Source organism: Cicer arietinum, chromosome 7 (genome assembly GCF_000331145.2).
Source record: "Cicer arietinum cultivar CDC Frontier isolate Library 1 chromosome 7, Cicar.CDCFrontier_v2.0, whole genome shotgun sequence".
Lineage (NCBI taxonomy): Eukaryota > Viridiplantae > Streptophyta > Magnoliopsida > Fabales > Fabaceae > Cicer > Cicer arietinum.
In genome coordinates, this window is record NC_021166.2 from 14,115,734 (window position 1) to 14,132,711 (window position 16,978).

At 30.8% G+C, this 16,978-nt stretch overlaps 2 protein-coding genes across 2 annotated transcripts; one reads left to right on the forward strand and one right to left on the reverse strand.

The window, feature by feature from the left end:
* Positions 1-2,412: 2,412 nt before the first annotated feature.
* Positions 2,413-5,326, reverse strand: LOC101511817 (uncharacterized). Its single transcript, XM_004509112.4, has 3 exons — positions 4,851-5,326; positions 4,631-4,760; positions 2,413-2,947 (listed from the first exon to the last, which is right to left on the reverse strand). The coding sequence occupies exons 1-3, from the start codon at positions 5,226-5,228 to the stop codon at positions 2,721-2,723; spliced, it is 735 nt and encodes a 244-aa protein (XP_004509169.1). The 5' UTR covers positions 5,229-5,326; the 3' UTR covers positions 2,413-2,720.
* Positions 5,327-9,230: 3,904 nt separating this feature from the next.
* Positions 9,231-13,992, forward strand: LOC101512129 (serine/threonine-protein kinase SRK2I-like). Its single transcript, XM_027336713.2, has 9 exons — positions 9,231-9,580; positions 10,458-10,532; positions 10,614-10,715; positions 10,831-10,884; positions 11,025-11,117; positions 11,913-12,005; positions 12,475-12,579; positions 12,662-12,760; positions 13,249-13,992. Exons 1-9 carry the CDS (start codon positions 9,404-9,406, stop codon positions 13,540-13,542), a joined length of 1,092 nt encoding a protein of 363 aa, XP_027192514.1. The 5' UTR covers positions 9,231-9,403; the 3' UTR covers positions 13,543-13,992.
* The last annotated feature ends 2,986 nt before the right edge of the window (positions 13,993-16,978 follow it).

Genomic DNA, 16,978 nt, shown 5'->3' on the forward strand with positions numbered 1-16,978 from the left:
ATAATAAATATATATATATATAACACAAAAAAATAAATATATATATATATATATATATATATATATATATATATACACACATACCTGTAATAGGGTCATGTAACCTCTCCACTGTCGAGTGTCGTGGACATCTCCATCTCTCAGATTGTCATACATGAAAACCAATATCGCGGTACCCCACGAATAGTCCCGACAACTATCTAACTCAATAAACAAACTAACATATTTCACTTCCACACGTCTATGTGTTTTATCAGCGAAAATAGTGCTGCCAACTAAATGCAACAGGTACGTTCTAGCCGCACACTCAAACTGGTTAGTCTAAATGAGACGACTATATTAATCACGCAACCATTGCAGTCTATATTGGACACATTTATTATAATTAATCTCTGATAGTGCTTCCTCCCATGTCGCACCTAAGTACTCATAGGCAGCTATGGCAGCATTATTAGTATTCATATTTACAGGTGCATCAAAAAATTTACCACGAGGTGAGATATGAAGAAGAGTCGTCACGCCGTCCAATGTGATTGTCATCTATCCAAATGACATGTGAAATGAGCTGGTCTCTCTATGCCACCTTTCAACAAAGGCAGATATCACACCAACATCAGCCATAGTGAGATAAGCTGAAGAGAGATGTAGCAGTCCAGATTCCCGAATCCAATGAAATACAGGATCTGGCACATGAACTTTAGAAAACTTCTTCAACTTCAATCCATGAATAATAACCTTTAACGACCCACGATCCTGCGAGTAATTAAAGAACATTACAATAAATATTTATTCTTATTTAAATAAATAATTAATTAAATATAATGAAAATATATACTAAATATCATAAAATTATATACTAAATATTATAAAATTATATACTAAATATCATAAAAAAATATATACTAAATATCATAAAAAAATATATACTAAATATCATAAATACTTATTCTAAATTAATTAATTAAAATATACCTCTCCTTCCCATACCCTCTGAGCCGCGTGGTGTTCATATTGTGTCAACACAGATGTCACCACTGGTCATTCGGGGAATCCGAGCTGCTGATCCTGCTCAGGCTCAGCATCATCAGCATCAACAACATCATGATGTGTTGGCTCAGCATACTGCTCCTCAACCTCCCCTATCTGTGTAGGCTCAGGGACATTCTTGTTCATATGTGCAGGCTCAGCGACATCATCCTGTCTACGATGATGCTTCCTAATTGGAAGGTTTGCTTCATTCCGTCGTTTGTTTGAAGTTGTTGGTGGAATTCTCTTTGCGCTATCACCACTATCAGCTCCCACGCTTCGGGAAATGTTGCGAATAATTTGGCCGAATGCACCTCTCATTCTAGGCATTGCAATATATCAATATTAAAAAAAATGGAAAAAACACTAAAAAGAAAAATATATATTTCGAAACTTTCCTTCAATCCCAAACATTCAAAACTTATTTTCAGAAGTTTAGTTGAATGCCAAACTTTCGAAACAACTTTGAAACTTTCCATCAATTCCAAAGTTTTGAAACTTCATACTTCATGTGTTTCAGATTTTTTTCATTTTGAAACTTTTCAGATTGTATGAAAGTTTCGAATATTTTCATTTCGAAACATTGAAGTTGTTGGAAACTCTTGAATTTTAGCATTTCGAAGGTTTGGGATTGCTGGAAACTTTCGAATGATTTCATTTCAAAAATTTGAAGTTGTTGGAAAGTTTCGAAGTTTTCAGATTTTTTTCTTACTTTTGAATTTCAAAGATTTGAAATGTTGGAATTTTTGCAAATTGCTGATTCGGACAAATGAAATGGGTGAAAAAAGGAAAAGTAACTTTTTTTGGAGTTTTTATATATAAAACAAGGGACAATATGGTCTTTTCCATTGAAATGGGGGTGGGGTACAGGTGAGGGGGTGCACGGTACAAAACTCTCAAAGGCATTCATGCTTTTCTTCTGCTATTTTTTGGACCTGGACTGTTTTTACATTGGAAGCCCATTTCAGTGGAAGAAATTACGGCTTTCGGCCCAGTAGCTGATACTCTACCTAAACTCGTACGCTACAACAACGAAACAACTTGTTTTTATCCTTTCATATCAGAACATGGATTTATTGTCTTCCCGCTAGTTACAATAATAGGCATAGGCATGCCTACTTCTATTAATATTTGTTTATATATTACGAAAAACAATTATTTGAACGGTGGGTTCGACGACGTCTGAATGAGTAACGGCTATGTCGCTGATGGTTGGGAATCTTTGGAGGTTGAGCAGAATAAAGAAGGAAAGTGAGGGTTTGTTTATACGTAAATATTGACAACCTAGAATAATCTAAATTTAAATTTTATTCATTTTTAATCATTAAAAATAATAAAAACTTACATTTTAATACAATCAGAAATTACTTAACTGTTTTTTGAATATAGAGATTAAAAAAAGTAAATATAAAATTTTAAAATATAAACAACAAAAGGGACCAACAAGTCTATTGATAATAATAGCTTGTAAATGCCACCAAAGATTGCACAGAAATCATCAATCCATTATAAACCAAACCACCTAAACTGAAACATCAATGAAGTCTAATACAAAATAGTTCTAACATCTATGGTGTTTGTACTTGTCACTGCCAACATCTCATCAAATCAGGGAGTTAATCCTGTTTATTTGGAAGCTTCTGCATTTCTGTCGATGAATGCAGTTTGTCGAATCTCATATGTTGTTTCAGTGATCACTCAGCAACTGGTGCTTGGTTTCCCAAACTTGTTGGAACTATTTTACAAATAGGCATGTTTTCGTTCTTACTCAGAAGTTTCAAGGATGGATGAACCTCAATATCACGCATGAATATCTTATCTTCAATATCTAATTTGCTGATATCCACCTCAATTTTTGAAGGAATGTGCTCAGATGGACAAAGATATTTTAGACTACTTCTGATCTTATTCAAAACACCACCTGTAATAAATTTAGTTTGTATTAGCAGTAGAACAACATTAAATACCCTTAATATTAAATTTTCAATCAGTTTTATCACTCCCTACAAATATAACTAAATCTATATAAGTCAATTGACCCAATATAACAGCAGTTCTCCTATATAACAAGGAAACGTCATAAGGACTGAAAGTTGGAAAGTTGAATGTATCTTCAATATACACTGTACAAAATATACATTAAAAATATTGTAATTAATATTTAATACATGTTTTGCGTAGTTACTTTGTTGCCTTAAGTTTTTTAGCTATCTTTCCTTGTTTTCTTAATTGAAATTACTTATCCAGGATTACTTGTGTTCCACAGCTCTCTTGAAATATACAGTGTGTTTGATGCTGTTATATAGCATTTTGGGGAAACAAAAAATAAAACAGAAGAGTAATACATAAAAATAAGGTAAAAACTGAGTAGATAAACACTTCTTAGGCAGTCAATTCTAATATCTTTCAAATTATTCCAAAACCACACCATTCCAATAATCCCTGTTCGGTTTTACAAACGCAAAAGAAGAGAGGAGACTAACATGGAGGTGCTTTGAGGCTGTGGAAACCATGGCTAAGTGGGCAATGCCATAAATGCTGACCAGTGCGGAGGAGTATAACAAAAGATAGAGGTCAGAATAGTTAGTGTGTATTATATAGGCCAAAATAAATATCAGCAGGTAAAAATATGAAGGACAGGGGCATGACAGCTCAGAAAGAAGAACACAGGTCGTTATGGAATCGAGCCTCTCAGTGCAGGGGGGAGACCTGGGAGGAAAACTAAAATGGCAATTGGCAAGAAGTGGGTTCAATTGATTTTAGTCCAATCAAAGATAACATAAGGATTGAGAGCAACAAGGAGTTTTAATGATAGATATCCTATCTATAAAAGGGCCTCAACGTTGCAGCTGCAACATCCACAATTTGATGTAAATTCCAGTGTGATGGATGCCAAAATGGCTGGAACAGCAAAACACAAAGCAGCAAAACAATCAAAATTAATGAGGGTTGCTGGCCATAAAAACGCTTCCATAATACTTTGCAATTGACTGCTTCATTATATAATTATATATATGTGGCGTGTGTGTAATTGAAATTGTATCTAAAAACCAATCTGCAAGATACTCCCAGACAAAAGACATTTCATACAATCTTATAAACTACAAGAAACCAACTACGTCTTTATATAATGAAACTTATTGTCATTCTTAAAAGATGCAAAGAAATATTTCAAACCACGTACCCCATTTATTTGCTCCTTTACTACCTCACCTCACTACAAACATTTACCGGTCTTATATAACAAACAAAGCTTTTCTCAGTAAGTGGGATCAGCAAAAGAAAATTATCCCAGTTTGACCTAAAAAATAGGTCTTTAAACGACAATATTTTTATCCTAGTTTTTAGGTTGTAATTTGCTTTCACTGATGTGTAGTGTTTATTAAAGGTCGCTGGAAGGTGACAGGAGGAGAAAAGTAATTTGATTCCATCAAGACAAAACCAAATAATTCAGTAAAACAAGAATCACCCTGCTAAAAAATAACTAAATCTATATAAGACATAGAAATGATTACTAATATTGATGGTTTGAAAGTTCCATAGAAGGAGTTAACTTTCACAATTAGATATTTGATCAACAAATTCAAAATAAAAATGGAATTACCTTTCTGAAGACCAGGACAAACATCTTCCCCTTTGAAAACAACAGGCACATCAACCTTCAATTCAGTACCGTCTTCTGCCCAAACAAACACTAAATTCAAAATATTCCCACTCTCTTCATCCCTATGAATCTACACACCACAAATATACAAAATCTAAAATCACAATTTCAAATTTTAAATAAAATAAAAAATATGTAACAGACAAAAAAGAAAGTAAACCTTGATAGGTAGAACAGTTCCAGTTTCGAGCAAATGAGTGGATCCGGATCCAGCACGGATTTGTAGCGGAAAACGTGTGGAGCAGAAGAAAGGAACTTCGATTTCATTGAGTACGGCTTTAATCTGTTTCTTCTCGACGGTGAGCAAATGCTTCCTCGACGTGGATCGAGAGTCGGAGTTTTTGTCAAGAAGGTTCTGGAAGAAAACGACGGCAGGTATTCGACCTTGCATTCTATCTCTGGCGGCAACTTTCCTTCCAGTACATTCTCTCGGGATTGCTTGAATTGTGTGGTAATGGCTACGGCGGAGTGCTGATAAGTATTGACGGTTTGCCTCCAATGTTCGGAGGTGGCCGGCGGCGGAGCGCCAATGCGCCATGATTGTTTTCTCAGTTCTTCTGTCTTTGCAAAGCGGATTTTGAGATCAGGGGTTTTAGGATTTGGGGCTTATTCATTTTCTCGAGTTACACTTAATTTGTAATTTTTGTCCATAAATTTTTTAAAATAACTCATAGTCGATATTAAAAGTAAATTAAATTCGTATAGATCACACATACCGCCGTCGAAAAAACAGGAAGACAGTAATTTTTTCACTGTAATTCTTAGAATTTTTTTTTTTTGAATTTTTATTATAGTTATTTTGTAAATTAGAAAATTCAAAATAAACTTTTTGCTTGTTAATTTTTCTCTGAAATTTCGTTTTTAAATTCTCTGGTACACTAAATAACTACCAAAAAATTTAAAAATTGAAAGTAACTATTGAAAAATTCATTTTTCAAATTTAATGATTTTTTTTTTATTTTAATTTCTTTAACATTTTTTTTATATTGTTAATTTTTTTTAATGGAGAGCAGAGGAGCAAAAGAATATTATAGAACATTATTATTATTATTATTATTATTATTATTATTATTATTATTATTATTATTTATTAATATTAATTTCACTATAACTAAAAAATAATCAAATCTGATCTCAAATCATACTTATAGTCTTAAAGTCGAACAAATAATGGAATGTATCGTAAAATATTCTTTGACCAGCAATATTTTTTTTAGTTTTTTTATAGATTATCTCGACAGGAGGTAATTTTATTTGATATGTGTCAGACACTAAATGTGAATATCTCTTACAATAGATATTCGAATTCGGATTTTTTATGTTGTAGTAGTCTAATCTCTTTCGCTAGACGCAACCTCTAATGGTAGACCATCCTTTTATTGAGAAGGGAGTGGCGAGTTTGTTACCTATCGTTTGATGGTGTTTGTATAACTAGTATAACTTTTCTTAATTAAGTTTTTTAAGCTTCATTCTCCATTTATATAAAATAATCTTCGACCATTTTTCCTTATGACATGTAACATGCTACATTATATAAATAATTTCTTGATTAATTTTTTTAATAATATTTATGTATTACTATTAGGTGATTTTTCTTTTATACTAATCTGATCTTGTCTTTGTATCATCTCGTCCTTATAAGATTTATATTTCAATGGGTTCAATCTTTCGTAGCAGAGTATTTATTGGTTCGCTAGAGAAATATGTCGGGCTAGACCAGTCCTAATTTTAGGATTGGATTACAGTCACATTTAATTTGTTTTTTCTTCTTAGTTTTATTTTTTTTCTTATGATTTTATAGTCATTATAATAAAGAAAATAAATTTTAATCTTTTTAAATTAGTTTAGGAGTTTTGCTACTAACCCTTTATAACTAGACAAATTTCAAAATATTTTCTTCTTCTTGTTTTGATGTTACAAGTCAATTATATTAAGGAACAAACACTTAAGAAATGGTTACTATAGACACAAGATGATTCTTAATGTGCAATATTATATTTTATTGGAGTTTGGAGCACAACAAACTCCAATAAGATTATATAATAATTGACTATATATAAAGTTATATAAAACTTGAGTTATATAACTTAAATGAACCTATAAAATTTGAGTGATTGTGATAAAGTTACATAATAATTAACTATATATATAACTTAAATGAACTTATAAAACTTAAGTGATTGTGACATTTGTCGGTCCCCCTTCACCCGTCCTTGTTTGGACATTCAACTTAAACACACCTTTAAAAAAGATTAAAAATAAAATAAAGTAATATATATTTTTAAAATAAATGATATGTATTTTTGTGTTTGCGTGCCAAAAATGATGTATCCAAATAAATATGTCAACATTGAATGTGTGCCAAAATGAGGTACCCCAATAAGTGTCAACATTTAATGTCTTTGTATTTGTCCTATTTTGTTTTTTTTATCTTAAAAGATGTAAAGTTCACCATAATTAATTCATAAAACTGTGAGATTTTGAATTCGAAACCAGACGTACAATCTAACTATATTGACATTAGTTAATTGAGTTAAAAAAGAAGTATATTTTTTCTATTCATAACGTAGATAAGTCGACATTTAATTTAATACGACACATCAGAACATTTAATACTAGTGAAACAAATCGACCAACAAGATTTAACATGAAAAAACATTTTATTAATTACAAAAATATGTGGTCTTACATTACCTAGTGAAACAAATTGATCAACAAGATTTAATATGAAAAAACATTTTGTTAATTACAAAAATATGTGGTCTTACATTACCCGACTCTCACGATTTCATATTTCAAATAATTTATTTATTTTTGTGATTTACTTAGTACTATGTTTGATCCTATTTATAAAAGAAAGAGAAAACATCAAAATTAATATATATTTTTTAATTATTTTAACTATTTGATCATTTTACAAATATACTTTTATTAAAAAATATGATACATGAAATGTCTACTAATAATTATAAATATACTTTTACAAAATGTTTAATTGCAGTTTTGATATCTCAATGTTGATCAAATTACGTAATTGATCATCCTATTTTAAAATCCGATAATTTTACTCTCTTGACGAGTCTTCATTAGTTCTTGTTTTTTAAGCATTTTCTTCTTAGTTTTATTTTTTTTTCTTATGATTTTATAGTCATTATAATAAAGAAAATGAATTTTAATCTTTTTAAATTATTTTGGAAGTTTTGCTACTAACAATTTATCACCAAACAAATTTTCAATTTTTTTCTTCTTGTTTTGATGTTACATGTCAATTACATTAAGGAATACTAGATAAATGGTTAATGTAGACACAAGATAGTTCTTAATGTACGAAACTATATTTTATTGGAGTTTGGAACACAACAAACTCCAATAGAGTCATATAATAATTGATTATATATAAGATTATATAAAACTTAAATGAATCTATAAAACTTAAATGAACCTATAAAACTTAAGCGATTCTGATAAAGTTATATAATAATTGACTATATATAACTTAAATGAACTTATAACACTTAGTGATTGTGATATTTGTCGGTCCCCTTTAACCCTACCTTTATTTGGACATTCAACTTAAACACATGTTTAAAAAAAATTAAAAATAAAATAAAATAAAGTAAAATGTATTTTTAAAATAAATTATATGTATTTTTGTGTTTGTGTGCCAAAAATAATGTATCCAAATAAATATGTCAACATTTAATGTGTGCCAATATGAAGTACCCAAATAAATGTCAACATTTAATGTCTTTGTATTTTCTTTATTTTCTTTTTTATCTTAGAAGAGATAAATTAATTTTAAACTCGAAACAAGAGATAAAATTTAATAATATTGACATTTAAAAAAGAAATCTATTTTTCCTATTTATAACACATATAGTCAACATTTAATTTAATACGACACATCAAAACATTTAATATAGTTATTTAACTAGTGAAACAAATTGATCAACAAGATTTAATTTAAAAAAATATTTTCTTAATTACAAAAATATGTGATTTTATATTAACCGACTCTCACGATTTTATATCTCAAATAACTTATTTATTTTTGTCATTTGCATAGTACTATGTTTGATCCTATTTATAAAATAAAAAGAAAAAATTAAAATTAATAGATATTTTTAATTATTTTAACTATTTCATCCTTTTACAAATTTATTTTTATTAAAAAATATGAGACATAAAATGTCTACTAATAATCATAAAAATACAAATATCTTAAATAAAAAATTCAAAATTAACTTAAACCATAAGTATATCTTAGAAGTCATAAATATATGAGACAAAAAATTCTCCAATTTTATTTCATAAATAGAGTTAGAAGGATTATTAATTAAAGTAAAAATTTAATTACTACACATATATAAATTAAATCTTAAAAGAAAAAGAAAAGAAGGAAGAAGAAATGAGAAAAATAGAAAGACGACAAGATTGCTTACTAGGCAAGAAGCAGAATGTACGTCATGTCAGAGAGAGAGAACCAAAACGGCGGCGTTTAGCTGTCTACTACTTCGTTCCATTTCACCAATTTGCAGTTGCTTCCATTCCAACCCAATCCAAATCAGCACTTATTATTTTATCTATCTATTCCATCACCAACAAACCATTTCTCAAATCAAAACGTTGCCGTTTTCCATTCCCTAACTCAAATAATCGCTCACCAAATACTGCAACCCTCTCTTATCTTTATTATCGGTTCGGTTTTTTGTGATGGATCGGACCACGATGACGGTTGGACCGGGCATGGACATGCCGATCATGCACGACAGCGACCGTTACGATCTAGTCCGCGATATTGGCTCCGGAAATTTCGGCGTTGCAAGGTTGATGCAAGATAAACAAACCAAAGAGCTCGTTGCTGTTAAGTATATCGAACGTGGCGATAAGGTTCAATACTTTAATTAAGAACTTTACTTTTTTATTTTATTTTTATCCTCGATAAAAAGAAAATTAAACTGATTTTATTTAATTTTTTGTTTTTTATTTTATTTTTATGGTGTTGTTCTATTCGTTGCCTCTTGTTTTGGAAGTTTTTTTCTTTTCCACGTTTTTTCTTTTTATCACATGATCATCGTTTTTGCTTTTAATTGTTGGGTAAGTTTTTAGTTATTGTTGACGTGACGTGGAATGCTATTTATATCATATTTTGTGTTTCCATTTTTGTTTAAATACTAATGGATTTTGATTTTATTTTTAGCAAAAAATTTCCTTTACATCATCGGTTACGCTTAGCAGTTATAGTTTTATAGACGAGTTTAGTTTATGAGGGTCAATTAGTAATACTCATTAAACGAAAATGAGTTAATTTTTGGATACTACTTTATGATTTTGTTAATTAACGGCTTTGTTCACGAGTTGTTTCTGGTTTGCAAATTTGCCTTTCAGTTGGTGAGAAATTGAGAACTCTTTAGTACCGACACTTTTGAAGACATGTCCTGATGTGTCTGACATAATACCGGCATATTGATTATATTCAATCGATTCATGTTCTTAAATTATTATTGGCGTGATGTGTCAGTACTCAATGTTGTGTTTGGTGTCCGTGTCGGTATTCGTGCTTCAAAGATTAAGAATGATAGTTCGGTTTAGCTGTATATTTGGTTTAGAGATTCAAAGTTGAATTGTGGAACACTGAAAATTGTTGCCAATAACTATGATTTCTGAAATGAAACTTTATTATGCAATTTTTGTTGTCATTTATTAACTTTATGTTCTGAATGATGGATTTGTCTATTTTCTTATATCATGTTATTGTGTGTCATAGATTGATGGAAATGTCAAGAGAGAAATCATTAATCACAGGTCTCTGAGACACCCTAACATTGTTAGGTTTAAGGAGGTTAGTATACTTTTATATTCTTTTACAGGCAGAAGGGTAATCACATATATGTGTAATGATGCTCTGTAAAATTTTACTCAGGTCATTTTAACACCTACTCATCTTGCCATTGTAATGGAGTATGCATCTGGAGGAGAACTTTTCGAGCGAATCAGCAATGCTGGCCGTTTTTCTGAGGATGAGGTTCTCATTAAATTTTCTTACTTTTTTAACACCTGTTTATTCATAGAGAGCATGATTTTGTATTTATAATATGTTGCCTATACAACAAACGTGGTAATCAATTGACTTGATGCAGGCTCGTTTCTTCTTTCAGCAACTCATATCTGGGGTCAGCTATTGCCATGCAATGGTAATTAAATTTTTTCTATTCTCTGCTGTATGATCTAAATTGTGTTTATCCTACACCAGAATGTAGTATAGGTAACAATTCACTCTTCTAAACATTATGCCTGACACATCAGTCTTATGTGTATGTGTCTCTTCATGAAGCAAGTATGCCACCGGGACCTGAAGTTGGAAAATACTTTGTTGGATGGGAGCCCAACTCCTCGTCTGAAGATATGTGATTTTGGTTACTCCAAGGTAAGCGTATATTTATCTCACTAGTACTTCATGGTTTGAGTTCTGTGCTTTGCTGTGTTTGGTTGGGTGAGTAATGTTTACATCCAACTACTTCCTGTGTCTGAGTGTTTTTTAAGTTGTTTTTGTCGCTTTTGTTCTTCTGTTGGGGACTGTGATAATGATGGAATTGGATAGGTCCTTAAGTTACGAAATTATAGTAATTTCAGTAGTTTCTGCTTCGTTATGCATTCTCACGTGCTAGAGTTTAGTTTGTCAAAAGCTGTAAGGTTGTCATATGAAGCTTTCATTAAAAAAAAAACTAATAATCCATCTATTACCAAGTGATGAATGGGGTGATAATCCACCTGAGAGGAAGCAAAGGAACTTCTGATGAACACTGGCATAGTGGTATACCCCCAATGCTTGCTGTATTCCAGTTTTCGAGTCTGCTTCTGCTTGCGTCTATGTTTCCCATTTAGGTGCATGAAAAACAGTATAATGTGTTCTGGTATTCTTAGGAAATCTACCGTGTGTTGCACCTTTTTTGGTGGTGTTAAGCTAATTCAATGGTTGTTTGGTTCAGCTTAATTTTGTGGAGATAATTGGTTTTTTATTTTTTAAAAATCCTTCCGGGAAGCTGGAAAAAATAATTTTCCCAAAATAAACAAAACTAAACACCCATGAGATTTACATGAATTTTACTTTCATCCTTTTAATTCTTTATTTTTTCAATTTCATTCTCACGAGATACTACTTTAATTAAGTTTTTTACGTTTTTATTATAACTTGCAATCTGATTGATGGTGTTATTTTCAGTCTTCTGTGCTTCATTCACAACCGAAGTCAACTGTGGGGACTCCGGCATATATTGCTCCAGAAATATTACTGAGACAAGAGTATGATGGAAAGGTAGAGTTGTTTTATTTGATGGTATTATTCTTTAACGGTAGAGCTATTACTGGACCATTTGATTAAATGAAGAATTCTGTTGTCAATAACTTGTCATGGTTTGTATGCTCGTGAGTTCTTGATTGTTTGCTCTTTATGGAACAAAACCATGATATTTTGATAGCCAATCTGTTTGGACCTAATCCAATGGTCATTTTGGTCTGCAGTCCAGACCATTTTTTCTTTCTGGTTGTCATTTCCATGTAATTCAGGTCTTGGTACTAGTTGAAAATAAGAGAGTAGGAGGTAAGTTACATTCTAATCTTGTTGTGCTTGAAAAATTATTGAAGACTCTTATTCTAGTAGTATCTTTTTGTTCGACAAAAATTTCTGAGTTCAAAATGTACTTAACAATAATAATAATAAAATGTTATCAATTCACCAAAAAGTAAAATAATACAATGTTATATTATCTTGCATTTAACATCAGATTGCAGATGTTTGGTCTTGTGGAGTAACCTTATACGTGATGCTAGTGGGATCGTATCCCTTTGAAGATCCTGATGAGCCAAAGGATTTCAGGAAGACAATACAGGTACATAGATCTTAAGACATTTATTCTTTTTCTTCATGAGTAGTGTCTGATTGTTAGAGTACTTGTGATTGCTTCCTTGCAGAGAGTACTCAGTGTCCAGTATTCCATTCCGGATGTTGTTCAAATATCTCCAGAGTGTCGCCACCTTATCTCAAGGATCTTTGTTTTTGATCCTGCAGAGGTACTTTCTATTTCAAATAACCGACTTAACTTTGCATGCATATATAGATTATAAAATACTCCATCTGGTCTTATATATAAGAAGAAAAAACAAAAATCACCAAGACCAAGAAAGTTTATTTAATGTTTTAGTTTTAATAGTTTTTTACTAAAATAACCTTGACAATAAATGTTTTCACACCTACTAATATGAACATTAATTGTGTTTCCAGTAAAAATAAAAGGGTATAAAAGACATTTAAGTGATAAATACATCTTGAAACTTGTAACTTTCTCTTCTGTTAGAGACCTTAATTTTCTCCAAAAATTTTCTTATATAAAGAATTGGTGGTAGTATAATGCGCGATAATAGAAAACAGGGCAAAATGTTGAATGCATATTGTGACTTAGGCCTATGCCCTATTGACTGCCACATATGGTTTTAAATTCTACTCTTGCTAGTCAAATATTTTATCGGAATCTTATGCCTTGGACTTTTGTACATGACAGAGAATCACCATGCCTGAAATTTGGGAACATAAATGGTTTCTGAAGAATCTTCCCATGGACCTCATGGATGAGAAGATAATGGGTAACCAATTTGAAGAGCCTGAGCAACCAATGCAGAGCATTGATACAATAATGCAGATAATTTCAGAAGCTACTATACCAGCAGCTGGGACCTGTTCTTTAGACCAGTTTATGGGAGATAACATCGATATGGATGATGAATTCGATGAATTGGAATATGAATCCGAGCTTGATATAGACAGCAGTGGGGAGATAGTGTATGCCATATACTAATTTAATCATAGCGAGTACTTCACAAAGACAACATGTTAAAAGAGCATTTATGGCATTTTCAGCCACATGGAAAGAGAAATATGTGATGCCTGCATTTTCTGTAGATTAGTATGGATAATAGTAATACAAAGAAGTACATGTTAATTTTTATGTGTGCGTGCTTGGAGGATCATGCGTCCACATCATTTAAGAGTATCACCTTTCTTGAAGTGGGGTTGGATGTTTTCTTACATGCTAAAAAAGGGTACTTGCTGGTTAAGGGAAGATAAATGACTGTTATCCTTTACTCACTTTTTGGTGAATACTTGCTTAATATATTATTATATTTACACCAGCCTTTTTGTTGCTTAATTGGCCATTAGGTGAATAATATTTCATGGCCATGCTTATATTATATATGCACCAACTCCATGTAAACACTTTTTATTCGACACTTCCTTATTTTGTGTATGTGTGTGTGTTATACATGTGCGTATGTTTCAGGTTTTGCTCCATTCTAATAGCTGTACGCCCCTCTTCAATTCTATGCATGTAATCTATACAATATAATACAATAAACATAATATTTTGGTAAGTTTTACGTGTCAGTTAGATAGAGTGTTAGATAAATATTAAGTTTTTATTAATAGAAATAACTACTTTATTGTGCAGAATTTTTTTAAAGAAAAAAATAAAATAAAACTACTATACATCACGATGTGACATGATGTGTTTGTTGAGAATTTAGTGGTCAATTAAAAAAAATGAATTAAAAGTAAAATAAAATCAATTACATAAGAACTTCTGTTTTTTTGAAACTAATGGTTAATAGAAATAACTTCATTATGCAAAACTTATATTCCATCATGATTTGATGTGTCAGTTGAGAATTTAGTGATAATTAAAAAATTAAGAATGAATTAAAAATAAAATACAATCAATTACTACTTTAGACTTCAAATTAATTTAATTAAAAAATTTATTTTATTTTACCAATTCTTTTAGTGTCAGTTTTCTTCTTAATTTGGCATCCGCTATTAACGTCTCTCCTCAATAATATTATCATTCATATTATCTCATCTATACACAATTCAATGTTTGGAAAAAACAAGATTATGTTACTTCAATTTCTCTAAAAAAGGAGTAATGAAATTTGGTTGTTAGAGTTATGCGAACGTGATTTCTGTCTAATTTGAATGTCAAACATAAATTTTATGCGATGAAAATGGTATTGATGGATGACAAAGTTTAATTTTTTTTATAAATTCAAAGTTTTAAATTATAAACAAACTTATTTGTTAAGTTATTAATTTAACAAATTTATGTTTCATATTTTTAGGGTGATAAAATTCCAGCAACAGTGCTACAAACTTTTATTTATTTATTTATTTATTTGAGACTAATATTCGTGAAGGAGATGTGTATAACGTTCGTTCTCTTGGTGTTGCGTCTAACTCTGGAGTATATAGAAAAAACGGAAACCAATGCAAATTGAATTTGAAAAATGGTACAATGGTCCGAGAATTAGAAATCAGTTTGGTCACAACATCTCCGTACTCATTCATTTCATTCCCATAAATTTGAAATGTTAACATGAATTACTTGATTGGTAAATTTATTTCAATCTGTTATTGTTATTTTATTTTAGTTATTCACAGTTTAATCATTATTATTTTAGGAATAATGTCAATATAAAATTTAAAGTTATTGAGGTAGAGTGGATGGGTGAGACTTTTTATACTATATAAATTTTTTCAGTATTTAATAACTTTTTCTATTAATTATTAACTAATTTTATTTTCTTTATGTAGTATAAGGATTGAATGTGCACTATTTGGATCATATGTTGATGAATTGAATGCATATTTGCAATCTGGTTATAATCAAAATGTTGTTGTACGTGTTCAGTTTCTAAAAGTGAAGATGTTTAATGGTAAAAGTCAACTACAAAATGCAATGAATTGTACTAAGCTTTTATTCAACCCTGAAATTCCTGAGTCAGTTTCTTTCAAACAAATAAGGTTAAAAGTAAACCAGAAGTACTACCAACTAACTTATTAAATTTTTTTATTTATTGAAATACTAACTTTATAGTGTGAATTGACATATCTACTGTTTTTACAGAACATGACCAATTTGAAATACTATGAATAGAGAGCAATACTTGCCTCGACTCATGATACTGTAGATATCGTTAATGATTATGTTTTATCATTAATTTTAGGTGAGAAAAATGAATATAATAATTCAGACTCAGTTGTCCTTTCTGATGAAAATTGTGCTATGAATGGAGATTGGTTCACACCTGAATTTTTGAATGACATGAAATGTTCAAGAATTTTAAATCACCGATTAAGATTAAAGATTGGTGTTGCATGCTTTTGAGGAATATTGATCAAGCTAATGGACTAGATAATTAGCGATAACTATCTCAATAGTGCGGAATATTTTTTTCCACCACCTGTGCAGATAAATGACCAAACAGAAAATACAATTCCACAGAGCAAAAATAATTGGCAGAAAATTAAATATATGACAAAATCAATTTTTAACGTGGAAAACTTCCCTCAAATTAAGAGAATAAAAACCACGGTACCTAGTCCAGTAAAACTTCCACTATAATAATTAATGGGTACACAAAGAGTCTTCCTAATAACAATAGAGAATATCAATCAACAATAACAACCCTATAACAACCTTATAACAACCTTCCACTAAAGTGGGTATGTGTAACACCCCGATTTTTAAACAGCGCGAGTGTATTTTTTTTTCAAAACAAATTCATAAAAACAAAGAAATAAAGAAGAAAATACTTTTGGATAAATATTGAAGTCGTAACACAACGACAAATAAGTCAACATAATTTACAAGCAGCGGAATAGTTTTTTAAATACGAATCCAAAGTATTTACACTTCAAAAAGTGGTACATGGACCCCATCATAATAAAATGTCAACAGACAATATGAGTATAGGTACAGTCTTCCAAATTAAAATAAACACCACCCAAAAAGAAATACGTCTAGTCCCTATACATCAACCTAATCTAATCATTCTACCAAAAAAACTATACACCCTGAGTGATCTCCACGCGCCCCGTAAGATCCTCCTAACATAGCTCCAGTCAGGCGTTCCCGTCTACATTCCCATCCACAGGGTAGAACCGGTAGGGATTTTCCTGACTCTCATCTGAGGGCAAAGCCCAGATTTCCACAATAGTTGTAAATGGTCACCAACCGGAATTAACAATTAACACATAACATTTAAATTTTTGAATGCACAAAATAACCTTTCAACTTAGCATGCACCTTAAAAGGGTTTCCATATGCCAAACATGCATAAACAAGGTTGAAAAATGAAGTTTTTAACAAAACAACACTGTTGTATTCGAATACAGCATCTCTGTATTCGAATACAAGGTTTTCAGCAACAAAAACAACATGTCTGTATTCGAATACA